Source organism: Panicum virgatum, chromosome 9K (assembly GCF_016808335.1).
Source record: "Panicum virgatum strain AP13 chromosome 9K, P.virgatum_v5, whole genome shotgun sequence".
NCBI classification, from domain to species: Eukaryota; Viridiplantae; Streptophyta; class Magnoliopsida; order Poales; family Poaceae; genus Panicum; species Panicum virgatum.
This window is the reverse complement of record NC_053144.1, coordinates 7,190,383-7,217,115: the sequence shown is the minus strand read 5'-3', so window position 1 is coordinate 7,217,115 and position 26,733 is coordinate 7,190,383. Positions and strand designations below refer to the sequence as shown.

Below are 26,733 nucleotides of genomic sequence, written 5' to 3'. Positions count from 1 at the left end.
CGTCCTCCGGCACGTGTCTGGGGTCTCCCTGCCCGGCTGCCACCAATCAAGAGAGTACCAACAAGAGAGCAATGCCCGTTACGGCATGGGTTGTTTGCACAATTATTTACTTTCTTTTTTTAAAAAAAAACGTGCGTATGATTATCTTTTGAGCGACCACGAGATAATGGAGATCAGGTTATGAATAGTTTTAAAATGTTTGCTTATATAAACAACCAAACGTGTAATAGGTGCGGCTGAACCGTAACATATTAGCCGAGAATTAAAAAAACACAAGCTCCACGAAGTTGGCTCGGCAGGACAGTCGACTAGAACAGTGCCAGGTTCGGCAACCAAAACTCCACACGGTTTAAAAGAGGAGCTGGGTCCCTTTCTGTTCAGCTGCAAGGTCAAAACGAAGCGGCAAGTGCACCTGAAAACTTTCGTGTCAATGAAATCAACGTCTCGTGATGTTAAGAACACAAATGCCCCTAAAGGTTAAAAGTCCTCCTCGGGATGGTGAGCATTGGTTTCTAATCCGAATGACCAGCCAAGTGCTAGCTCAAGGCTCTGCTTTGACTGAACCAACAAGCATCACACAGATGCAAAGCATCCAGACAGACACAACAAATACGCTGCAAGATGGAATTGTAATAATCAATGTCTGATTGGTACAATGGCATGAAATAGGGCAGGAAATGTTACATACATGATGATACATAAACTCAGGCCCTATACCTACAACAAGGCACTGGCACATCCTCAACAGTACACTCTCAACAATGGCAACTACCCTCTCGGAAAGAACTGCAATGGCAACTCATACTACACATTATCGGCCGCGCCATAATTTTACAATTTGGCTGAATGCCTTATTGTGCGTCAGACAATGGACACGAATTTCAGTTTTAACTATGGTTGATTCAATTTTAGTACAGCCTCCACTTAAGCTATGGTTGCAAAGGATTTGTTGGCAAGTCACATCAGGCAGGCTCAACAGCATAAGCTAGACAGTTGGAGCCTCCTCAAGGTTGCCGAGCTTTTTCATTACCATATCATAAACAGTATCTACTTTGGAAGGATCAACCTTAAATAAGACACGGGCATCTTCTTTCTTGAGGCCATTACTCTTAAATATCTCCTGCATTAGCACCTCCTGCATTCTCAGATAATGACTGGGTAGCAATCGGTTCTGACAACATAGAAGCTTTTCCTGAAATAAAATGAGTGGATCATTCTTAATGTAACACACACAAAAAAGAGAGTATGAATAAGGCTAGAATACCAGTGTGCACAAATGACAGCACAAGTCACTGAACAGGGCATTTGGATTTGAAATGAACTTACACTAGAACTTAATAGCTCTGCCCCAGGAAGACCAACTATATCCCAGTCATCCCATTGCTTCACATTTGTAAGTCCTGTGGTTTTAGGAGAATCTAAGCCGGTGCCACCTTTTTTTGGATCCAAATTCCCATCAGATTCAATTTTCATAGGTCGATTCATCTTTTGTACTGATTTATTATTTGGAATAAGCTGGCCACTTTCCTTAGATTTTTGGGAATTTAGCTCGTATTCCTTTTTCCTCTTTTGCTCTATGTGTATCTTTGCTTCAGCCAGTGTACGGCATCCAGCAGAACGACATTCCTGAAAAATAAAAATTAACAATTACATTTATATATTTGCACAACAGAAAATATGGATGCTAGACACACATACAGGTTGTTAATCCTCTACATATGAATATATGATCAGTAGGGATGTCAAGAACAAGGTTGATCAGTAGCACAATTCATTCTATTGAATGTTTTCCAGGAAACGAAAAGGAAGCGTCATATGTGAAACCTAATACAAAAAATTGTACTCAAGACAGTACTATGCAAGAACTTAAGCACAACTTCCATGATGAGTAAACAAACATGTAATGTCAGTCCACTAAAATATCATAAGGTTCCCCTCACAGGAACTTCCAGAAATGTAGAGTAGTCCATAAGAATAAGAAAAACAGATAATTTGCTGGGCAAATGGTGGGTTGCGTGTACAAGTGGGAATACAAGAGATGGACAAACAAACTTAAGAAATTATGAATGTTGCAATATGTGCAGACCTTCCATCCATCTTTCTTTTGTTTAATAGAAAAGGGGACTGCACTGCTAGTTCAATATTCTCTTATATGAGGCTGTGTTTTGGCTCATTGCACATTCCTACTCCTACATCCTAAGAACAAATAGGAATTTGTATAAGATTAGTTCTCAGCCAACAGTTTCAGTCACATTTAATTATTTGTTCATTTGCATAATTGAATGTAAGTTTTATCCACAATCACTTTCAGTTTCATGTAGCACAAACATATATAAAGGAGTCAATCCATTGAATAAATAGTTCTAGCGGATTAATAGAGAAACTTTAACTGCAATATTTCTATAATAAGAATAAAAAACAATTGTTGTAGTCGATTTAGTAAGAGAGCGCAATGAACAAATATAATACCTGAAGCTCTTGAATTCTCCTCCGAATTTTTCGCTCCTCAATGACACTCCTGACAAGGGCTTCATGTTCCTCTTTGGAAAGAAAACGCATAAATACCTTATAGCGATGATAAACTTCCTTGTCTTCATTTGTAAGATCTTTCTCCAAGGGATTAGGGAATAATAAATTTCTTTCCAATATGAACTCTTTTCTCCTTTTTCTTTCATCAAGCCTACAAAAGCAACAGTTACGCAGCACTATAAAATAATATAATTAATGAAAACCAACATGCAAACATTCCTACTTCAACTATTAACTCAGCAACTGAAGCACTATGAACATGAAATTCATCTCAATACTAACTATTGCAAACTTAGGCAATAAACACAGGACAAAATCAGACAACTATGTTGCTAAAAGTTACTGCAATAATATTAGCATGTTTCTGGTTACTATGAACAAAAAAAATTGTCCCACATTAAACGAACCTGGACAAGTAAATACGCAGCACACGCAGTTTCAGTTCACGATCAGTTTCCGAATCAGTTTCTTTAAATTCCATCTCGGCAAGCGCTTGTTCAGCGTCATTATCATACTCAGGGTCAAACTCATGTCTCTTTGAATTGTATCCACTCAATTCAGTCAATGAAGGGCCTTCATCTGCAGAATATCTGGGCTTCTTCACACCAACACTTCTATCAACATGACCATCTGACAAATAGAAATCAAATATGCCAAGGCTCAGCATGTCACTTAGGCAGTAATCAACAACATCAACAACATAGCCTTTTTTCCCAAGCAAGTTGGGGTAGGCTAGAGATGAAACCCGAAAAAAATAAGTTCAAGGTTCAGGCACATTGATAGCTAGTCTCCAAGCGCTCCTATCCAAAGCTATCTCTTTAGAGATGTTCCAATCCTTAAGGTCTCTCTTAACCGACTCATCCCACGTCAGTTTAGGTCTACCTCTACCCCTCTTTACATTATCGACTAGCTCAAGGATCCCATTACGCACCGGCGCCTCAGGAGGCCTTCGTTGGACATGTCCAAACCATCTCAGCCGATGCTGAGTAAGTTTCTCCTCAATTGGTGCCACCCCGACCCTATCCCGAATAACTTCGTTCCGGACTCTATCCCTCCTTGTGTGCCCGCAAAACCACCGCAACATCCGCATCTCTGCTACACTCAGTTGCTGCACATGTCGTCTTTTTGTAGGCCAACATTCAGCACCGTATAATATCGCCGGACGAATTGCTGTCCTATAGAATTTGCCTTTTAGCTTTTGTGGCACCCTTTTGTCACAAAGGATGCCAGAAGCTTGCCGCCATTTCAACCAGCCAGCTGAAATTCTATGCCTAACATCTTCATCAATGTCGCCATCCTTTTGTAACACCGATCCTAAATACCGAAACGTATCCTTCTGGACCACCACTTGCCCATCTAGACTAACGTCTCCCCCCTCATGCCTAGTCGCGCTGAAATCGCACATCATGTACTCGGTCTTGGTCCTACTAAGTCTGAACCCTTTCGACTCTAACGTGCGTCTCCACAGCTCTAACTTCCTATTAACCCCTGCCCTACTCTTGTCAACTAGCACCACATCATCAGCAAAGAGCATACACCAAGGGATCTCACCTTGTATATCCCTTGTGATCTCATCCATCACTAAAGCAAATAAATAAGGGCTCAATGCTGACCCCTGGTGTAGGCCTATGTTAATAGGAAAGTCAGTGGTGTTGGCATCACATGTCCGGACAAACGTCGTCGCATCTTTGTACATATCCTTAATGAGGGTAATGTACTTGGTTGGGACTTTGTGCTTCTCCAAAGCCCACCACATGACATTTCTCGGTACTTTGTCATATGCCTTCTCAAGGTCAATGAAGACCATGTGCAAGTCCTTCTTCTGCTCCCTATATCTCTCCATCAATTGTCGTATTAAGAAAATCGCCTCCATGGTTGACCTTCCAGGCATGAACCCAAATTGGTTTTGGGTCACACTTGTCCCTCTTCTTAGGCGATGCTCGATGACCCTCTCCCAAAGCTTCATCGTATGGCTCATCAGCTTAATCCCACGGTAGTTAGTACAACTTTGAACATCGCCCTTGTTTTTGAAGATAGGTACTAATATACTTCTCCTCCATTCTTCCGGCATCTTGTTTGACCGAAAAATGAGATTAAAAAGCTTAGTTAACCAAACTATTGCTCTATCTCCTAGGCATCTCCACACCTCAATGGGAATACCATCAGGACCCAACGCTTTACCTCTCTTCATCCTCTTCAAAGCCTCCCCGATCTCTACCTCCTGAATTCTCCTCACAAAACGTCTGTTGGTATCGTCAAAAGAGTCATCTAACTCAAGGGTAGGGCTCTCACTCTCCCCATTAAACAACTTGTCGAAGTACTCTCTCCATCTATCCATGATCTCATCATCCTTCACTAGCAGTCGATCTGTCCCATCCTTAATGCATTTGATTTGGTTGATGTCCCTTGTCTTCCGCTCGCGGATCCTAGCCATCCTATAAATGTCCTTTTCCCCTTCTTTCGTGCCTAGCCGCTGATACAGGTCATCATACGCCTTACCTTTTGCTACACTCACAGCTCGCTTTGCAACCCTCTTCGCTAATTTATAGCCCTCGATGTTGGCTGCACTCTTGTCAAGATGGAGACGCTTGAAAAACTCCTTCTTCTCCTTAATAGCCCTTTGCACCTCGTCGTTCCACCACCAGGTGTCTTTCCCCTCCTGTTTGCCTCCCTTACTCACGCCAAACACCTCTGAGGCCACCTTCCGAACACATGTTGCCATCTTTAGCCACATGTCATCTGCGTCTTCTCCTTCTTCCCAAGGCCCCTCACCTAGCATCCTTTCCTTAAACGCTTGTGCCGCTTCCCCTCTAAGCTTCCACCACTTTGTTCTCGCAATCTTGGTACATTTGTCCCGGTGGACACGTACCCGAAGACGAAAGTCCGCCACCACAAGCTTGTGTTGAGGGACAACACACTCCCCACTTAGGCAGTAATAATTAGGAAAAAAATTCTAACAACTTTAATTAAAAAAATTATATGTATTTCTCCATTACATACAATGCCATAAAAAGATCACCCATTTCCATTTCATTTCTTATATCTTTCCAACAAAACCCACTTTAATTAAAGAAAAGGATAGAGCACTACTAATATTTTTGAGCATTTCATTCCTAAGAATGTGGTGTTCTTGATGAAACAGATCTAAAGTCTAAAAAACGTATGAATATATTCTAATAATTGTTCTGTTTCAATTTTATTTGTCCATTCATCACTAAGAACGGCAAACTGGTGTTGCTAACTTGTTATTGATATAAGGGCATTAATGGAGCCTGGATGCTGAGTGAACGTAAAAACTAAAAAATAACAGTGATGTATTTATCTATCATACCTTCAACCTTTGATACGTTAGCACCATCTTTAATCTGTCCAGCGTTTGAAGCTTTTTTATTTGCACCTGCAGTAGATAAACCAGAATTAGCAGAATATGATAGCATCTCTTGACATAGACCAAAGAAGCACTACTACAGTATTGGGTTGGTCTAAGTAGTCATTCCCAATACATACCACCAGCCATGTGAGAAGGGGATCGACCTGCTGGACCATCTCCAAGTGCATCTTCCAGCCTATGCAAGAAAACTAGCTGGTAACAAGCCTCTTTGAAGCTTAAGTGACATATTCGTATGTATTCATAGATAAATTATGGCATACTTGACCCTGGAGGGAGAAAATGGAGATTCAGCCTTAGGGGTCAGTTCACCAGGTAACAGCGAAGTCCCTATATATGAGCAAAGAAGAAAGATGAGATATAAAGACAAGACAATATAGTAATATATCATCTTTCAAATATCTACTGACTGTTGTTATTCTTCTTTTCAGAATTGAAATAGTACAGGACAGCAGTTAGAAAGTACCAAACATATCATTACAGAGTTTACTGACATAAAAAAACTTATAGTAGCAGTGTCGTTCGATTTTTCTTATCCGATTATCAGCTCGTGCAGAACAGCAGATCCTTGTGTTCATGCCTGTGGATACAGACAGAGAAGCTGCTGCTACTGCTAATGGCATTGGGTGTAATGAGCATGCTATTATCTGTGCATACTGTCATTCTTCTTTCTATTAAATCCACAACCAGAAAAATTAAGCTATGTGGATATGAGATCAAAATGAGACCTTTTGCTTTCCTTAAAAAAAAGTCATATATCCATTTGAAAGTAACTTTATGGCACCAGTTGGATGGATTGCCCAGTAACAAACATCCTATAATGGGATTAAGACCAAATACACAAGGGAATCTAGTTAGTTATAAGATTTTGTACAAATTACAGTTTGATTCTAGTGCCATTTCTCCAAAAAAGATATTACCTTCGACTAAATACCATATCCAAAGTAGAAGTGCTTTCGCAAAACCACCGCTATGGCAAACACAGCCTCAATATATCAAAGACAAATAGCAAGTGACCAAACACATGTTAAATTATACTAGACTAGGTAGCAACCATGAACCAAACCCGATCACTGAATAGCACCGTTGAAGTCAAGTCTTCACTCTTAACTCTTAAGGTGCTCAAAAAATGTATTGAATGTTTCAATCACCTAGCAAAACAATCTTGGCTCACCTTTTTTACTCTCACCCTGCACTTTAGCCATAGCAAGAAGTTCCTTCCTGTTCTTGCCATTAACATGAGACATATCCTACAAGCATCAGGTAGCATTGAGTTAAGAAGTGCCAACTCATTATTGCACATATAAACAGGTAGAGAAAATAGTTACCGGGAGGGGATAACAAGGTGAGTTCATATATGCTGTTGTATAATGATCAATGCACTGTAACTTTGACTTGGTACCAACATGCTCTGCAACTTCAAGCCAGTTTCCCAGTCCATACATTTCAATTCCCTTCAATCATGACAGATAAACAATCAAAACACAATGACAGGAAGTAAATGTACCAAACAGGTTCAACATTACCTCAAGAAGCAGGATTTCTTCATCTGCATTCCAATCCGGGCAAATAAGTGGGAAAGACAGGTTGTCCTGTTGCAAAATATCATTCAAATCAAGACATTATCGGGAATAGCAACCTCCACAGGATACAACACTAAGTATTTAAGCACTCACATAGATATTAGTTACGATTTTCGTGTTAGCTACTGGGTTAAGAAAGGATTAAAGTAATACTAATGTAATTTGGCTAAGCAATGATGAAGCCATAAGAGCATAAGACACTTCGGGTAAGAAAGGTTAGAAGAGTGAGATTACTTGGGTTAACTAACAATAAGCACCAGTGTATACTTCAGCAAGCAAGGGCAAAAGGCTAAATGTTTGTGTCAATGAAGCCTTGGGTGCTACAATTTTCTACTTTATTTCATTTTGACTTTGGTCACGATTGGTTCTGAACTTCTGATTTTAACTGGTAACAGCTCTCAGCTCACCAGCCTGTATGTGCCCTCACAATGCTAGCATTAACTAGGCTATTACAAACTACAAATGAGTTCAGAGGCTGGCAAATCAAATAAATATCTCTAAAGAGATAGCTTTGGATAGGAGCGCTTGGAGACTAGCTATCAATGTGCCTGAACTTTGAACTTATTTCTTTCGGGTTTCATCTCTAGCCTACCCCAACTTGCTTGGGGAAAAAGGCTATGTTGTTGTTGTTGTTGTTGTTGTTGTTGTTGTTGTAATGTTAGTGTAGTGCTACCGAAAACATAAGTCAAGCAAAGACAGCCATGGCCCACTAACCATGACCCTGTAAGGATGGTTGCTCCGGTGTGGGGTGACTTCAGCGCCAACGGAGAAGCACTCGACGCAGAGATCGAAGTCAGGGCACTTGGAACATTTAATCCGTATCTTCCCGGAAATGTCCTTATTACAGTAGTTGCAGTGGTAAAGCGCCTTCTTGCCCCCTCCCTCGCCTGCTCCTCCCATGGCCGCAGAAATGGTGTCAGTCGCATCCCCGCTCGACGATACCCTCCTCCGCTTCGACCTGCAACCAGCACCAGATCATCCCTCCGCGCGCGCGAGCTAGCAGAACGAAATCGCAAATCGGGGAGGGAGGAACGTGCCGAACCTGTGGCCGGTGTCGTCGTCGCCGGAATTCGGCACCCCGCGGGACCGCCCCATCGCGCACCCAAACCCTAGCGCAAACCCTCGAAACCCTAACCCTAGCGAACGCGCCGGTTCGTTATGCCAACGCTGCTAAACCCATCGGGCGGAATTGGGGTCGTATTGGGAGGAGTGATCGCGACGAAGGAGGGTCGATTGGAGTTGGGGATTTCCGGAGATCTGGGTATGGCCGTACGGCTTCGGATTGGGGATTTTTTTTTCTTTTGAGATGTCGAATTGGGGATACGGGGGATCGAGGTGTCGCGGAGACGACGATCATCGACGAAGGGAGGGGATGAAGCGGCCAGTCGGTCAGAAGTGGACTTGGGTCCAGGTTGGCAGTTAGACTCGCGCTGTATTTGGTGATCTCGGATCAGGACCGTCCATTGCTTCATCCGACGGCTCTCGCTGTTTGGGACTACGGTTTTTAGTTAAGCTCCAACTGTGACCCCGTTCGGCTGGCTACGGCTGCGGCTGGATGCGGCTTCGGTTCAGGGTGGGGGGCATTCAGCTTTATAGAAAAGTAAAATGGTTTTGCTCAAGGGAAAACATGTTCAGAAATCTCTTCAGTCAAAACATGATTCAGAAATCCGTTCAATTAAACATTTAGGGGTTACATTCGTAAATGTAAAGCTGACAATGTCAATAGCAAACATTTTGCTTCTAGTATAACACGCCCCAGGGAAAAAAGTTACTAATTCAAAATATTTCGAAAATTAGATCTCCCTGGACAAACCACCATCAACATATGCTTATATTATACCAGTTTCAACAATTTCACAAGCCAAAACCAAGTTGCACTTTATAAATCACATATTACCTGCATCGATTGGCAAATGCAATCCAGTGTAAAGTGTAAATAACTGCGCAAGTAAGAACACAACATAACAAAACAAACCAAGATTGCATTCCCTGCTAGATTATGGGCACTGTTATTGCGCAAGTATAGTCCACATGCTTATAAATAATTCACATAGCAGAGGGCCAGAGGCCGTAGGCTGCCTGTAGTGGCACGTTCTTGATAATGACGAACTTAAAACAGGTTCTGATAGATCTTGTCTTGGTCAGATTTGTATACTCGTCGTTTGCTGCTGGTGCCTGAGGTAGGCTTGTGATGATCAGAGCTCTTCGACATTGGCTTGCCAAAAGAATTGTAAGAGCGGTCTGCTCTTGTCTTGCTGCTGCTGTGATGAGAACCATTGGATTTCTGGCACTCCTGGTAAGTACATGATATACATGACAAAAAAATGTTATTCTGGATCTCTTTGCTTTGGCTTGAGGTCAACAAAAAAATGATAGAAGAAATTCACCTTTGTGAAATGGGAAGAAGACTGGAATTGTGCAGATACATCGGATTTGCTCTTGACAATGCAGGGGGTCAGGCAAGGATTAAGATCCTTGCTGAACATTTCATCTGGGCTACCATAGTTTGGCGTCTCAGCTTCTCCGATGCTGCACTCCTGTGTTAGACATCGAAGAGCAAGAATTAATCATTAGCAAAGTGAGGTAAAGCCTGTTTGTGCTGACGACTAGGCACTCGTGAAATACAATCAGTGTATATTTTTATAGTGCAAAGGAAGACTGCAGTTTTTTCTTCTTCTTTTTGCAGCAATGATTCGTTTTGCAGCAATGATAGGACTATAGAAGAGTATGGACCTATGTTTTTCTTAAACAACGATAAAAGAACTAGGAGCTGAAACCATTCAACCGAATTCCTAATGTACACACAGCTAGCCTATAGCATCACCATTGGCATTAGACCAATAGTAATAGGCATAGGTTTGTCACTGTACAGAGCGTGGCAGCCCCTATCTGATGTGTGAAGTAGCTATTTTCTGGACACAAAAGAAGTAAGCAATTATATAGAAAAATAATAAATAACTACTCCTATGCAGCAACGCAAATAGCTGCTCTCGTCAGGAAACGCAAAATGCAGGTTGAAAATGATATCAACAAAGTAATGCACCGATTCCCCACCTTACTTTGCCCGACTTACAGATTAATTGGTAATCAGGCATATTGCTAGGATAATCAGGCCGCATGGGAGACAACATTTTCTTTTGAAGTAAACATGGGAGACAACTCAATAACGTCTAATTTTGCAAACAATTTATCAACATTCCAATCATGCCATGCCATGTCAATTTCACTGTAAGAACAAACAAATAGTGGAGCAGTCGAGCACACCAGAGAAAAAGCTGTCTCCTCGTTAAACCCCGGCGTCCTAGGGGAAGAGCAGTATCCATCATCGTCAAAACCCGACCTTGCCGAGTGCTTCTCGGCCTTAACCTGCACAGAGTGAAACAGCAGGCGGCGGGAGCATTAGAAATCGACCACCGAGGCGCAAACGCCAAGAACACACGGTGAGATCGTGACAGGGAGCGTGCCTGGGCGAGCTCCTGCGCGAGGCACTGGATCTGGCTGGTGAGCGTGGAGATCTCGTCCCGGAGGCGGCGGTCCGGCTCCGGCTCCGGCTCCGCGTCCGGGAAAAGGACGGCGTCTTTAAGCGTCCTGATCTCCTCCCGCTGCCGCAGGCAGAGGTCCTTGAGGCGCTCCACCTCCCGGTCCTTGTTCTCGAGCTGCAGGCGTAGCGCGGCGATCTCGTCCTCCTGCGCCTTGCTCTGCGCCAGGAGCTCCCGCTCGCTGCGCAGCACCATGGCGAGCGTCCGCGTGTTGGCGTTGTTGCCGCCGTTCTTGACGTCCGTCAGGGCCTTCGTCTTCTTGGCCGCCGCCGCGTCGGCGGACGAGCCTTTCTGGAACAGCTTCCGCGACAGCCCCGGCAGCTTCCCGCCGCCGTTGTTCTTCGCCGCCGCCGCGGCGGCGGCAGGAGGGACCGGGAGGTGGGCCTTGGCGGACGGCGGCTTCTTGTCCATGGAGATGAGCCGCCGCAGCACGGAGCCCAGGTTGCCCTGGTGGTGCGGCTGCGGCTTGCCGCCGGCGCCCAGCAGGTCACGGCCGGATCTCCCCGCGACCACCAGCGCGCGGCTGCTGCTGCTGCCGCCGCCGCCGCCGCTCCCGCGCGCTCCTCCCGGTGTCGGCGCAGAAGGCGCCGCCGCGCGGCGCGGCGACGGGGACGGGGACGGCGAGTCGTAAGCCGCGTAGCGCGAGGCCGCGGACGCCTTCTTCATCTCTGCCGGCGGACGGTGGAGGTCGAAGCCGGGCGGGCGGAGGATGGGTGGGTGGGGGAATGGAAGCGGCCGGCGGCGTTCGAAATTCAAATGGGCTACTCCCCTCCCCTTCCGTGGCCTGCCGATGTGGTAGGATGCCGGGCCTGCTGGACCCCCCCCCCGGGTGCCCGCCGCTGACGACGCCTTTGTTTCGGAAAGGCGACCGCCTCGCCTGCCACTCGTGTCAGCGGCGGCTTTTGCTGCACGCCGAGCAGGGCCTTGTCAAGTGTCCCACTCCCAAGGGAGCGTGACAAAGTTTCGAATCGGATCTAGCGCCAACCACGCGAAGGGAATTCCTCCTCGTCGCCGTTTCACTGAGACTGGCCCGGCCCAGTCGAGGGGCGTCGAAGGCTTTTGGAAGCTTTACTGGGCCGTGCTTCTTAATCAGCCCACTTATCCCTAAAAAGTCGGCCCACTTAGCAGTAGTGACGAAACTGACGCACGCGAAAGGACTGGACTGCCGGCGACCAGCGCGACGACCGGAGGAGGAGAGAGGAGGAGGAAGCCAAGGAGACCAACCGAGGAAGAGGATGGTGGCGCCGACGGATCCGATGCTGTGGCACAAGGTGGCCGCCGTCTCCGGTAACCCGTCCTGCTCAGCTCCCTCTTCTCCCCTTCCTTTTCCTGTTTCCTTGGTCAGACCACCGGGATGAGCGGTTGGGTTGAGCAGGGGTCGCTGCTCTTGGACTCGGCACCTACGGCGCGCACATGTTCCGCCCCAAGAACCCCGCGTACAAGGAGGTGAGGTGACGTTCTCCCGCATCCGCATTTCTCTGCTATTTCCGATTCGTGCCTCCTGACTTGATTCATCCGCCTCTTGCAATTTTGGGGGGCGGATAATTTTGGCAGGTCTGGCACACCGCGTCCCTGTACCATCTCGTCCACACCGCGGCGCTGCTCGGGGCTCCCATCACAAAGCATCCCAATGTTGTGAGTACCAGTGTGCCGTCCGCTCCGCACTTAGCTGTTACTGTAACCCTGGCTAATTCACATGACATGTGCTAAGTGCTATTCTTGCCGTGTTTGCAGTTCGGAGGGCTACTCACTGCTGGAATCGTGCTATTCTCTGGAACGTAAGCATATGCTCCTCCCTAACCAAATTGTAAATTATCAGGAAAAGGAAGTGGCATGGACAGGAATGTGCTATTGGGTTACGTTTCATATGCTCCTCCCTAACCAAATTGTAAATTATCAGGAAAAGGAAGTGGCATGGACAGGAATGTGCTATTGGGTTACGTTTCATTATTTTGGAACTGTGAAATGTTAAAAATCATTATTGACAGAGGATGAATAATTTCATTTAGGTGCTACACCGTGGCTTATCTTGAAGACAGGAAGTTCTCTTCACCGGCACCACTGGGTGGCTTTGCATTCATCGCCGCTTGGGCCAGCCTTCTCTTCTGATGAAACTGTGCTTTAGCCAATAAAACAAAAAATCTTAAAGCTCTGTATTTGGTGCTTTATTATTAGGTTATGAAAACTGTACTTGTACATTGTACGGTATGCATCCTGGGTTAAATAATTCAATCTGTGGTTTTGTGTTACTACCAAAGTGTGATATGCTGCTTGTGATCTGTCTTCGACTGGTCGTGCCAATGAAATTGCATCTCCTGTTTTGTTAATTTAGCGTGACTTCATAGTTGTGTCTTCTTCGAAGCTTGGAGTCGCTACAGCTTGGGCATTTCAACCTTTTTATTGGCTTATCAACTTTGACCAGTTAGGCCAGCATGATTGTGGCTGGTCTTCTTGCTTCCATCCATAATGAGTCCTTTTTTTCTATAGCTCACCAGTGGCTCCATAACTTGTTTTCCTAAAAAAATCATGTTTAACACTATAGATGGTAGAAGGATTACCATATTCTGGATAGATGTGTCATGTTAACATCTTCCTCATGTGTCACTAACCCCAAGTCAGTACCGTACAAAATAATTAATGATTTGTGTTTGGTAATCTTCCAACTATTCACATTTACATAAAAAATCCGGATACATGGTACTAAATGAAAATAGGTTCTGATTTAAGTTCACGTGAAGAATTGGAACATCTGGAGTATAGAACATGTTGGCAAAAGTGCACAACCATGTTTCCAGAACTCCAACCTTCTTGTTTAACGCAATGATATGCAGTTCTCTTGCATGCTTATTTCCTGAGTCCATGGAAGATAGCCCCAGGAATGCAGGAAACAGTTCCTTATCTTGTGCTTTGTTTATCAGTATACTAGGCTGCTGATTCAAAATGACAAGAATTATGATCTGCAAGATGGAATTAAGTGAATGGTATAAGAGTAAGACTTGGAATGGTTCAGACTTTCGGAAGCCAGGTTAGACGTGTATTTGGATCTAGATCGGTGACTACTGCAGCTTCCTTGAAATAGCAAGTACCACCATGTTTCTTGGTCTTTTTCCAATAGCTGTTGAAGGCATAGATGCATCGTGCATGGTCTCTGACAGTATTGGGAAGATACCAAGTTTTGTTTGACTGAATCATGGTGCAGTCTGCACCACCGGGACTGCATGGTCAGTCAAGAGCTTTCTTCAAGACATCATCTGTTGTTTTTCATCTGCTATGCGTCATTGCTTCTCCCAATTTCAGCCATCTGGTTGCGTGGAAAGGCAAAATTGTTTCTCAAATGATTGTAACTATTTTTCTAGGAGGCATTAATTTGTTTCAGTTATTCTATCCTTTCATTCCCATGTTCATATGTGATTTGCATCTACTTGAGAATTAAGACAAAACATTGGTAATATATTTGTGATGCATCAATGTGGTGTTAGTGATTATACTGCTTCTACCATCTGCTCTAATACCTTTGTGCTCCCCCCTTTTTTCCTTCTTAAATGAAATGACGCGCAGTCCTCATGCGCCGTTCAAGAAAAAAAAAGATATATCTTGTTAGCATACCATGAATATGAATAGGAAAGGGGATTATCAATTGAGGCTCAAATACTTAGGCTTGTTCTAGAATCTGGAATCAATGATTGTAACAACTTGATACTGTGATAGGAATTTTTTTTGTGGGTGCAGCTAGAATTCTGCATATCTTCTTAAACGCTTATTGTAAATCAGTATGTATCGTTCCATATTTCCATGAAACTTCTATTACCTCATCTGGTATCAAATTCGATAAACATGTTTCATGTTTATATATTTTATTTTAGCATTTACCATCAGCTTTTAACTTGGCGGTTTTCATGGTTGCTCAGATTTAACTTATCACATTCCAGACTGATGACTTGCAGACCAGAAACTTGAGTTTTATGTTACTTTCAAATTTTTCGATAAAAAACACAACATAATTATGGACTATTGGGAAAAAGAGCAGATGATCCTTCTGGAAACAGAATCAAGCATCCTCTTACCTTGCTGAGCTGATGCTGCAAGGAAGCAGAAGATCAAGTAAAGGAGTAGTTCATCCTTGCTGCAGCACGCTTCTTTAGATCCCAACTCTTCACTCTGCCAGCATTTGATGGTAAGGAAGTATGCATTCTGCTTCGTTTCAACTATTATGTGTTAGCACTCAAATTCTTGTACAATATTGTATTTGGAACGAATAATCTACATGTAGATAGTCCAACTTGGAACTGAATAAATCTACAAGTAGATAGTCCAACTTGTGTGATGTTCACATATTGGCCAGTAACCATGTATAACAAAGGAAAACGACAGTTCCTTGCTTTCCTAAAAGTTAGGCCATCTATCCCTTACTTCATGTACAAATATGAGAATCTCTTGTCCGTTTGAATGAAACATGCGATGCTGGTGCAATGAAATGCAAAGCTACTCTGGAAATCATGATTGCACTATATCATCACTTTTAGTAAATGATTTAAATTCGATTGAAGTTAAGGTCTTTTTTTGTTTTTTGAATGATACTAATGAAACTAAAAGGTTAAATAGCACAAAGTTAATTTGTTTGAATAATGTGTGCGCTGATGTTGTGCCTAGGTAGTATGGGTCATACATATGGTGTGCATAAGGTCAGAGCATTTACAAAAAGGACAACTGGCAACATTCAGATCCTGGTATATAGTATTATATGAAAGAAATTAATAAATTCTGGGTCTGCTTAGAGCTGATGTTATTCCTTTCTTACGATTTTTGTATTCAGATTCAGATGATTGTATGGTAACTTTATTTATCTCACTTACCACTTTTCTCTCTCCATGTCAGCAAAGCAAGTTAAAGGTTGTTCCTTTCGTTATGATGCTCCCTTGACAAGGCAGGAATCTGATGCTTCTCCACATGTTGTCTCTTTCCACGCCACCTTCAGTATTGGATTGTGTGACGTCTGACTGCAAAAAAGCATATTGTTCCATAACAATATACATCTGAATTCTCCTTGCAGGGTAAAGATAGCCTCTGTCTTTGCTTCCTCGCCCTTATTCATCTATCAATCCTCCATTTCCTCCTAAGCATGGGTGACAAGATGATCACGATAGTGTCACCTTCTAAGAGGGAGCATACCATAGATATTCTAGATATTGATTTGCAGGCCTCCAAGGATGTGGAGAACATTGTGTTCTACCAGGTTCCAGCAAACTTGGGATCAGGCTTGTCCATGGAATGTGAGAGATCACTAAGAGTTCATGTCTGCACAGACAACAGTGAAGTCAACTTCCTGCACATTTTTCTTCGTCACCTTGTGGAGTACAAAGAGAAGTACAGGAATTTGATGGACCTCCTATTCCATGGTATAGAATGGCAGATTGAAGGTTTGCAACTTCTCTGTTCATTTTTAGGCCCTGGCTCGGGTGTGAAGCAGGTGGAATTCAAGAAGAATGTTTTCAGCAAAAATTCAGCATCTGCTTTTGTTCCACTCTCTGAAATGCTTCACAAGAACAACACCATCAAAGCAGTTGTTTTCTCTGAATGTAAAATTGGATCCACTGGAGCCATGTTGCTTGCTTCAGCTTTGGCAAACAACAGAAGCATGGAGGAGTTCCAAATATGGGAGGACTCCATAGGCTCCAAGGGGGCTGAGGCACTCTCCATGATGATTGAGGTGAATTATATGCTGAGGAAGTTGATTATACTTGACAACAGCCCCATTACAGTGGCTCCGCTTATCTCTGCTGTGCTGGCACGCAACCGCATAGTGGAGGTTCACATATGGGGACACAGTCGTGGCACTAAAGGTTGCATGGACAGCTGTAAAATTGTTGAGTTCCTGCCAGAGACTGGGTGCATGAGGATCTACAACAACATTAACTCCACAGGGTTGCAACGAATTGCTTGTGCTCTGGCATGGAATACCACAGTGACGACACTAGACATGTCTAGTATCCCACTAAAGTCCAAATGGACCAAAGAGCTTAGGGCGGTCCTTGAACGGAATAGGAGCCTGAAAACTGTCAAGCTTAGCAAGTGTTCCCTTGGGGACAAAGCAGTGGTGTATATAGCTGCAGGGCTCTTCAAGAACAGCTATTTAGAGAGCTTGAGTTTGGATGGAAATAGATTTGGTGGACTAGGGTTGGAGCATTTGCTATGCCCTCTTAGCACCTTTTCTCCACTTCAGAGACAAGCCAATACCACATTGAAGGTTTTGAGTTTTGGAGGACAGCAAGCGAATATAGGCAGGTATGGTGTAACTGCAATCTTGCAGATGTTGGAGACAAACCAGAGCCTAATTCAGCTGGCAATATGCAATGATGCAAGCTTGAAGCCGAATGATGTAGTCAAAATCTTTACTAGTTTAGAGAGGAATGCCACTCTTCGAAGCTTGTCTTTGAGAGGCTGCAAGGGAGTTGAAGGGGAGATAATCCTGCAGACCATTATGGCAACTTTAGAGGTTAATCCTTGGATTGAAGAAATTGACCTGCACGGAACTCCTTTGCACGTTGCTGGTAAAACAGACCAAATCTATGAGAAGCTCTGTCAGAACGGGGATCATGTTCTGCCAAATGATTTTCTCAATTTGCCACTAAGTGCTCCTACTTGCTGTCGAGTTTTTCTATGTGGCCAGGAATCAGCAGGTTCCATCAGCATTGCCATTTCCTCATTATTGACTATAAGCAGAAATGAAGCAGATATAGATCATCTAGTATTCTGTTATCATCCCTTTTCTTTTAATTTGGGGAATTGCTAATTAAATAATGTAAAATATTATTTTTCCTAGTATCTTGATAACATTCACTTGTGTACGATCCTGCTATCTTAACCTAGATTTTGTTAGCTGTTCACATGATGATATAATGTCTATAGCTCGCACATAAAAAGAAAAGGTGATATTTTCAATTTTCCATTGCAACTGTTAATCCAATTTGTGTGTCCATGCAGGTAAAAGCACTCTACATAACTCGATAATTGAGTGCATGAACCCATTAAAGTCAACTCGTACGGATGTAATAAGTACTTTGAAGACTCCAATTGAGAAAATGGCGTGCTCCAACGAGAATAAAACTAATGCTTTCTTCGATGGGAACACAAAATTGACAATGTGTAATCTTGGTGGGAATGAGGAGAGTTTTGCCTTGAATGATTTTATGTTTTTGGTGCATGGTGGTCCGTGTTTCTTCATGATTATATCTAGCTTGGTCGTAAAGCCTGCTAATAGGCATCCCAAAAGCATAGATCAGATTGAATTGGAGCTGATATACTGGCTGAAGTTTTTGGTTTCATATGCTAAGAGAGTTTCACCGCTGTTTCTTCCCAATGTAACTATAGTTTTCACTCATTATGACAAGGTAGCTCATCTACCAGAAGGGCTAGAGCCAATTTCTGCACTTGTACAAAGGCTCAGAGAGGACTTCCATTCATATGCAGAGATTTACCCCACTGTTTTTGCTGTGGATGCAAGATCATTGGTTTCAGTAAGTAGACTCACTCATCACTTGAGGATGACAGCTAAGACAATCCTCCAGCAAGTACCTCGAGTTTATGAAGTATGCAATGATTTGGTTAGAATTTTGCATGATTGGAGGTTGAAGAATAATAAAGCTGTCATCAAATGGTCTGAGTTTCGTGACATATGTCAGCTCAACGTTCCAGCGCTAAGATTGAGATCAAGACGTGATAATGTGGATAAAGTGGACACAAGAAGACGTGCTGTTGCGAAATCACTGCATAACTTGGGTGAAATCATATTTTTTGAGGAGCTTGGAGTGCTGATCATGGATTGCAACTGGTTCTGTCGAGATGTTCTCAACCAACTAGTTACATTGAAATCAATCAAGACAGAAAGAAGTGGCTTTGTCCGCAAACAAGAGCTGGAGAGGATTCTAGAAGAGAAGCTGTCCAACCAGCTTCAAGGGTCAAACTGGAGAGCTGGTGCATCCTTCCAGGGCAGTGATGTCATAAATTTGCTGTTGAAACTCGAATTGTGTTATGAACAGGATCCCGGGAACCCAAACACGTTACTTCTAGTACCAGCTATTCTTGAGGGAAGCAAAGAAGGGACTCAACAGTGGCACTTAAACATGCCAGAATGCAGATATGTAGGAAGGCGGCTTGAATGCAAAGATACACACATGTTTTTGACAAGTGATTTCTTTCCGAGGCTTCAGGTAAATTTTTTGTTTTTCTAACTTCTAGTATAGCTGCCAAAAGTGGTATGCATGATGTTCGCATATATGTACTGACAACGCCAGAATTAGTTTCTGTATATGTTTTTAAGTTTCTGAAAGAATGGCTTTTTCCAGGTTCGTCTGCACAACAAAATCATGTGCCTGGGACAACAACAGGGTGCACTCTACGACTTGGAGAAAAACCTTATCTATACAGTGATCAATGGTGTCCATGTAAGAGTGGAGCTGGGAAAGAAAGACTCATCCATAGGTGTGCTTGCGTGCTCCTGCAAAAGTGTTACTGACATGGTCAGGATATTCCACAAGTTAATAATCCCTACCATATTAAACTTGTCTTCCAGTTTGATGTTTGAGGAAAGCATTATCAGACCGGACTGTGTGAAGTATCTCATACCACATAGGTTCCTCCAAACACAGCAGCTGCCTCTGAAAATAATAAAGCAAATTCTTTTGTCGTTGCCAGCAGAAAGCATGTATGAATATGAGCAAACATGGAGTGCAATTGAAAGCAATAAAAGGATCATTTTACGATCAGGATCAGACCATGCCAGAGATATGCTATCAGATGATGACTTCCATGAAGTTCTTCACCGAAGGTACTATGATCTACAGCACCTCGCAGCTGAACTTGCTGTCACCCCAGACAATCAGCAGCAACCTGAAATCATCCCTGAAACAGATGTGGTTGATCCTTCCATATTAGGCATTGCAAAAGGTGTTGAAATGGTTCTCCAAAGACTGAAGAGAGTGGAACAAGGAATAAGTGACCTCAAGGACGAAATTGCAAGCTTAAGGTATTACGAGTATCACCTTGTGACTGAACTCCACAGGAAAATGGACTACGTGATAAATTACAACATACAGTTGGAAGAAAGGAAAGTGCCTCAGATGTTCTATCTTGTAAGCCTGGACAACCGGTCCAAACAGCTGGTCACAAGAATACTGCCTGGGATGCGGTCCCTACGGGTGCACATGCTGTGTGAGTTCCGAAGAGAAATGCATGTAGTGGAAGACCAGCTCGGCTGTGACCTGATTCAAGTGGACAACCAAACAGTGAAATCCTTGCTGCCTTACATGAGCAAGTTCATGAAGCTGCTAACCTTCGCTCTCAAGATCGGCGCACATTTCATTGTCGGGATGGGGGAGATGATACCTGACCTGAGCAGGGAAGTGGTGCACCTGCTAGACTCCTCAGTCATGTATGGCACAGCTGCATCGGCCGCGTCAGTGGGGGCTTTAGGTGCAGCAGCACTGTATGGAAGAGGGAGGAACAGCAGCTACCAAGGTGGCGCAAGCGACATGGGTGAGGATATGAAGACAGCCAGACAATGGCTTGTGGATTTCTTGAAAGGGCAAGGGGTTTTGACAGGGATGGACATAGCACAGAGGTTTGGCCTGTGGAGGGTTCGGTACAGAGATGATGGCCACATTGCATGGATCTGCAGGAAGCACATGGCCGCAAGGGAAGAGGAGATCTTCGAGTTGCCACTTTAAAACACCCAGATCCCCAGTGGTTTCAGTTTTTTTTTAAGAAGCAATGAAATGCAAGGACCTTGTGCTTTCAGGTGTGTGTAATTGTGGGACGAACTAATGAATTGCGATACCCCGAAACCAGGTGTTCCTAGAGCAACTTGTACATGTAATTGGCAACTTCACCGGATCATATGCCTACTTTTATCACCCTGTAACCTGGATGGTGTTTGTATTGCTTTTAAATATCCATAATGCATAAACGAGACTGCTGCATACAGTAGAATTTCGCTTCTCTTTGTTCCTCCCCTGAATCCACCGTACACTATAAGGGCACCTTTGTGATGAAGAAATTGTTACATTCACGAGTGACAGAACGCTGCATCGCTTAATCGATGCTCGTCTGAAATCCACGCTTCTCAAAAGCAAGGTGCAGCGTTACGCCGCGCCCTGGCACAGTGTGACATACCCCGATCACCACGTACTACGACGACGGCCAGCTTAGAAAGAAGGCACCTAGCTAGAACACCGGGCAGCCCTTGACGGCGATGCCCGGCGCGGTGGGGCAGGAGGCGAGCGGGCAGTGATCCACCTCCGTGCCCCACCACTTGAGGTCGTGGTGCGCGTTCTGCAGCGCGAAGAAGATGAGCACCCCCATGAAGGCGGTGCCGGCGTCGAGCGCCGCCGAGAGCACGTAGTTGTACTTCTGCCACCACCCCTTGCGGTACCGGAAGACGAAGTAGTTGAAGATGGTGCCGGTCACGAGCCAGGTGGCGATGTTGGTGGGCGTCGCCGGCGGCATGCCGGCGAACCCGTACGAGATGACGGGGATGTTGATGAGCGCGATCCACTTCTTCTCCGGGAACGCCCTGCTCAGCAGCCACACCGGCACCGGGAGCACGGCGCCGGCGAGGAACAGCCACACCAGGTTGCGGTACAGCCCGTGGCGGCCGAAGAGCCGGCCCGGGCCGATGAGGCCCCAGATCACGGACGCGTCGAAGGTGACGCGGTACTTGGGGCACGTCCACGGGCTGTCCGGGTGCAGCGCCTCCACGTCGCAGATGTTCTCGATGTTGTCCAGCATCCACCACGCCACCGCCAGGTTCACCACGCCGGCGACCACCGTGCCGACCAGCTGCAATTGCATTGCATGTTTAGTATAAATCATTAGGAGGATCATTAGTTTGATCCGTGTAATCATCAGTTGCATTCATGGATCGATAGATACCTGGGCGGTGTACATGCACCGTGGGGGGATCTTCATGTAGTGGCCGAGCTTGAGGTCGGCGAGGAACGAGAGCGCGTGCACGGTGCTGATCCGGCCGTAGATCTTGAAGAGCAGGTTGGCGATGGGTTTGCCGGGCAGCACGTAGCCGATCATGAACTGCGCGATGATGTCGTACCCGGGTTGCTGCAAGGATTTCAGGGTACGTTCAGACGGCGACGATGATGGCGGCGAGGGCATCAATAGATCTCAGAGCAGAAGCAATGACGAGCTAGAGCGCAATCTCAGGGGGCGTGCCTGGTTGGTGGTGGCCTGGATGACACCGATGGGGAGCGTGACGACGAACGCGAGCGCGAAGGCGAAGAGCATCCCCCACCACGGCAGCTGCACCTCCTCCTTCCAGACCAAGGACATGAGCAGCGACACCACCACGCTGCCCAGCAGCAGCACGAGGAACCACCACTGCGGCACCTGCTTGTACCTCTGCATCAGCTTGGCGTGCACGTCCAGCTTCACCGCGTTCATGGCCGACCTGCTCTGCTTCCACATGTCGCTGCCGTGGAAGAGCAGGACGTGGACGATGGTGGCGGTGAAGCGCAGGAAGCCGGAGCCGATGGAGATGGCGAAGAGCGGGCTGAGGTAGAGCTTCCCGTAGCTGTCGTAGGCGGCGACGTTGAGGTCCAGGTCCTTGGTGAGCACCTTGGTGGTGTCGTACTTCTGCCCCGCCGCCGTGAAGAGCTGGTTGGAGAAGATGGGGAACCTGCGGGCGTCGAACGTGTTGAACTGCCAGTAGCAGAGCGGCACGATGACGTAGATGAACATGACGAAGCCGACGGCCGTGTTGGCGATGGACGCCCACGGCGCCACCAGCGGGCTCCCGTGGTACGCCGAGATGCCCGCCCAGTCCAGCGTGAAGGCGCCGACGCCGAGGCCGTGGTACCCGGACCCGACCTGCTGCGCCGTGATGCTGAGCGGCCACACCCAGCACGCCCACGAGAAGAAGGTCAGGATCGGCAGCAGGTACCCCGGCAGCGCGTAGTAGGCGAAGCTCGCGAAGAAGACGATGAGGAAGAAGCGCATCCGCGACGGGCCCCGGGACTTGTCGTCCCCTTCCTCCTTCTCGTGCAGCGCCCTGCGTGCGTCATCGACGATCACCGCCAGAGATCATATATATCATTCACTTCACTACACAGGGTCAGCTACTAGCTGCTGGTGCCACTGCTAACCGAGATACTACTTAACAGAATAATGATTACTTACCTGAAGAGTGAGACCTGGGCAAGGTTAGAAGGCCACCACATCTCGGCAGGGTCGACCAGGTACCTCCTCAGCATGCCGGCCCAGCCGTACCCCAGTATCTGCAGCGTGCAAGCACCAAGTACACAAATTGTTAGAATTCCACCGTACCAGTCAATACTTCAGCAGGTTCTGCACTTCACTACTGAATCGATCAGCATCTCCTGTCACTCTAGTTAGTTTGTCCAGATGGATGCGAATTGTGAAACTAATAAATTGAAGAACCAGATCTTTCCTTTTGGATTAGTTAATCGAGGACTGGTCATTAGTTAATCCAAAAGAACTAGTGGAAAGGAATGTGTGATTTCGCTTTTAATACTTCAAGTGTTTATACTAAACACGGAAACCCATGTCTTTCAACTACTCCCTCCAAAAAAATAAGTTATTCTAGAATTCAAATTTTATCCAAGAAAATAAAGTTATTTTACTATATTTAGAAAGTGCCTGCAAGAATCAATAATTGTCAAATATTGGTGATAAATAGGAGCAAATATAGTTATCTTACTTTCTTATTAGGGAGTAATTGTCAACTGATTCTTTTTTTCCAGAAGATTGTTTTCTCAACTAGCAACCAGACATGGATTCTGAAGGTGACCACCATATAAAAAAAAATGTATGAACAACGCATGTGCACAAACAAACAAAAATGCTGCCAATTATTTGTAGGCCATCCTAGTACATGCATGCATGGTCTCATGATGACATAGGCATGAGATTTTTCAGACTCCCTTTTTCGCTTTCTTCCCTGGCTGGGGCCATGACCATGATTGGTGGCAAGGTAAGCAATTCCTACGCAAAACAAGAACAAGAACAGGATATTGATTGGTTGGCACTTGGCACATCTTGCCATCCACTTCAGCCGCACCTTTTGGCTCGATTCTTGACTAAGCGTGCCAGAGATAGGTTAAGCTAAAATGACATAGAAGAAAGTAGCAAGGCATGTCTGATGCTTACTTGACAACCATATTATACTAGTATTTCGAAATCAAAGGAACTGAAGAACTAATTTGATTAATTGCGTTCTTGATTAATTGAACCGCGTGTCAATCTTTGCCACAGTGAACTAGTGAAGTGTTGGCAAGAAGCTAGCTAGCGCGCCTAGCGTTAGCAAGCTAAGGTGCCAGCAGGCAAGTTGTACCTGCGTTGTGAGGACGATGAGCAGGGCGAGGACGAAGCTGAGCGTCTGCTTGTAGTAGGCCTTCATGACGGTGATGGCGCCGATGGAGTAGGCGTCGCCGCCTCCGTAGGAGACGCCGCAGTTGGCGAAGATGGTGATGATGACGTGCTCCTTGACGTTGAAGGGCCCCGGGTTGAGGTTGAAGCTGCCGAAGCGGCCCCCGAGGACCCTGACCTCGCGGTCGGGCAGCACGGCGGCCATGAAGCGGCCGGCGGGGAGCACGAGGATCTGGGCGAGGATCCCCGAGATGGTGAGCGGCTGCGTGCGGTACGTGAAGAAGGTGTTGAGGAAGATGAGGACGACGCAGGAGCCCAGCCCCAGCGTCCACGCCCGGAATGTCATCACCGGCAGCGACGGGTCGTCCGTCTCCGGCACCACCAGCGCCACCTCCTCCACCGGGCACCGCTCCCCCTCCTCCCCCTGCTTCCCCGCCTGCTCCGCCGCCACCGGCGCCGGCTTCCGCGACGCCATCATCCACCCGCCCCCACCTCACTCCCTCTGCTCCACTAGCTCCCTCCCAAGTCCCAACCAGCCGGCGGCCTCCGCAACCGATGCCTCGCCGCTGCGCGCCAGCCTTGGCTTCAAGATTCCGAGCTCTTGGATGGTAGCGCTCGACCCCTGCCCGCCCCGTATTTATCTTCCGATCCCCACCCCGCGCGCCCCCGTCCTGGTGCGCCCGCACTCTTCCTCCTCGTACGGGCCCGGTTCATTTTCCCGTGGAACTCATCCTGCGGCGACTGCCGAGGGATCGCGGCCGTCCGCTGGCGGGATCGGGCGGCGTGGGGAGCGGCCACCTGGGCAGTGGGCGCCCGCGGGGCACGCGCCGGCTTCACCCGGAGCGCGCGGGGGCGCGCGCGCGGCGCGCAGGGGCACATGATTTTACTCTAATCGCGCGCGCCTCGCCGCTTTACCCGGCGATTGGCGAGACACATCCATCGCTCGTGCTTTGGTGTGGAAACTTTGCCAAGCCTTTTGATCTCCTCGCTGCGATGTGCGGAGCTGACCTGACTGCCCCCCCGGCGCCTGTGCATTTTGCAAGTCTTTTTTGGAGTGGTTTTTCCTTGCAGAGCCAGGCAGGGCATTTGTACTGCCTGGCACTAGCACTGCACGACAGCCATGAGAGGACATCAGTTCCTGTGCTCGCTTTTGCAAGGCCGTGTTTAATTCTAAAATTTTTCTCTCCAAACTTCACTATTCACCTATCACGTTAAATTTTTTGTCTCATGTATGGAGTATTAAATATAGGTAAATAAAAAACTAATTATATAGTTTTAATGTACACGATGAGACGAATTTTTTGAGCCTAGTTAGATCATGGTAGGACAACACTTACCACAAACAAACGAAAAGTGCTATAGTGTGCTACAATGTCCGATGTGACTTTTTTTACCACTATTTTACGGATCTAAACACAACCCGAGTTGTTAATTTAGATCCTCCCGTTCCGGACAACAAGATATCTGCCGACTGATTTGCTCATATATTCCCCGTCCTGCGCTTTGCTGGAAAAAGATAAAGACTTCCCCCTGTCAAGCACAAATTCGGCATCCTCATCCGGAGGGCCGCCAAGACGATGATTCTGTACTCCAACCGTGGCACTGGCTTGTGGCTTGAGAAGGGATCTTGGCCGCTGAAAAATGAGCAAGTTTTTTTTTTTTGAAATTGGCAGGAAAATGAGCAAGTTGCCACCAATGCGCATGGGCTTGGAGAGTCCTGCGGGACTCCTGCGGAACCAGTGAACCACAGGTGAGTGATGCGGGGGAAGGGGCGGGCCGCGGGCATCAGGTTCTGCGGGCACAAATGGGTGGTGGCGCCGGTGCGGGCACCGGGCGGCGCGGCTGCTGCGTGCTCCACTCCACCTGCCGTGGAAGGGGCAGCGCGGTAGCGTGTCAGGCGCCAGACTGCCGTGCATGGCCGGCGGCCTGGAGCCACCGGAGGGCAGTACCAGCACCAATCACTTTTGCCATGGGGAATTGGGGATCGATTAAAGGTTGGCAGCTTTTCTGGCCTTCTTGTCCGGTCACGTGGAGTGGAGCAGCAATGCAGCATGTCGCAGTTTGCGCCGGGATCAGATGAAAGGAATCCAGAGCTTGGAGGTCAGCAAACAACTTTCCGAATGTGGAAGAGCACGGGTGAATTTTAGTCACTGTAGGTATTTTTCGACGCCTCCATTTGCCAAGAGCCGATTACTGATCACTTGATCACTAAGTACTAGTAAAAAAACTACTTCTGCAAGTACTGCGTCCATGGGACATGCTGCATGCACCCTTCTGGAGGTCCATTCCATCGATTTGATAC

The 26,733-nt window shown here is 46.2% G+C and overlaps 5 protein-coding genes across 5 annotated transcripts; 2 read left to right on the top strand and 3 right to left on the bottom strand.

Moving 5' to 3' along the window:
- Positions 1-610: 610 nt before the first annotated feature.
- Positions 611-8,904, bottom strand: LOC120649750 (transcriptional adapter ADA2). The gene is made up of 12 exons (XM_039926621.1): positions 8,543-8,904; positions 8,215-8,458; positions 7,444-7,509; positions 7,246-7,371; positions 7,092-7,167; positions 6,181-6,247; positions 6,037-6,095; positions 5,861-5,926; positions 2,937-3,159; positions 2,470-2,680; positions 1,327-1,626; positions 611-1,192 (listed from the first exon to the last, which is right to left on the bottom strand). The coding sequence occupies exons 1-12, from the start codon at positions 8,593-8,595 to the stop codon at positions 986-988; spliced, it is 1,698 nt and encodes a 565-aa protein (XP_039782555.1). The 5' UTR covers positions 8,596-8,904; the 3' UTR covers positions 611-985.
- Positions 8,905-9,462: 558 nt separating this feature from the next.
- LOC120649748 (ras/Rap GTPase-activating protein SynGAP-like) lies at positions 9,463-11,854 on the bottom strand. The gene is made up of 4 exons (XM_039926619.1): positions 10,965-11,854; positions 10,765-10,866; positions 9,888-10,037; positions 9,463-9,793 (listed from the first exon to the last, which is right to left on the bottom strand). The coding sequence occupies exons 1-4, from the start codon at positions 11,703-11,705 to the stop codon at positions 9,611-9,613; spliced, it is 1,176 nt and encodes a 391-aa protein (XP_039782553.1). The 5' UTR covers positions 11,706-11,854; the 3' UTR covers positions 9,463-9,610.
- Positions 11,855-12,158: 304 nt separating this feature from the next.
- On the top strand, positions 12,159-13,291 carry LOC120649749 (transmembrane protein 256 homolog). Its single transcript, XM_039926620.1, has 5 exons — positions 12,159-12,326; positions 12,415-12,485; positions 12,594-12,674; positions 12,774-12,817; positions 13,049-13,291. The coding sequence occupies exons 1-5, from the start codon at positions 12,275-12,277 to the stop codon at positions 13,146-13,148; spliced, it is 348 nt and encodes a 115-aa protein (XP_039782554.1). The 5' UTR covers positions 12,159-12,274; the 3' UTR covers positions 13,149-13,291.
- A 78-nt stretch (positions 13,292-13,369) lies between these two features.
- On the top strand, positions 13,370-21,031 carry LOC120649746 (protein TORNADO 1-like). The gene is made up of 4 exons (XM_039926617.1): positions 13,370-15,213; positions 15,915-17,716; positions 18,021-19,246; positions 19,382-21,031. The coding sequence occupies exons 2-4, from the start codon at positions 16,159-16,161 to the stop codon at positions 20,759-20,761; spliced, it is 4,164 nt and encodes a 1,387-aa protein (XP_039782551.1). The 5' UTR covers positions 13,370-15,213; positions 15,915-16,158; the 3' UTR covers positions 20,762-21,031.
- LOC120649747 (oligopeptide transporter 3-like) lies at positions 20,940-25,033 on the bottom strand. Its single transcript, XM_039926618.1, has 5 exons — positions 24,397-25,033; positions 23,223-23,320; positions 22,260-23,094; positions 21,966-22,148; positions 20,940-21,872 (listed from the first exon to the last, which is right to left on the bottom strand). The coding sequence occupies exons 1-5, from the start codon at positions 24,907-24,909 to the stop codon at positions 21,258-21,260; spliced, it is 2,244 nt and encodes a 747-aa protein (XP_039782552.1). The 5' UTR covers positions 24,910-25,033; the 3' UTR covers positions 20,940-21,257.
- Positions 25,034-26,733: the final 1,700 nt, after the last annotated feature.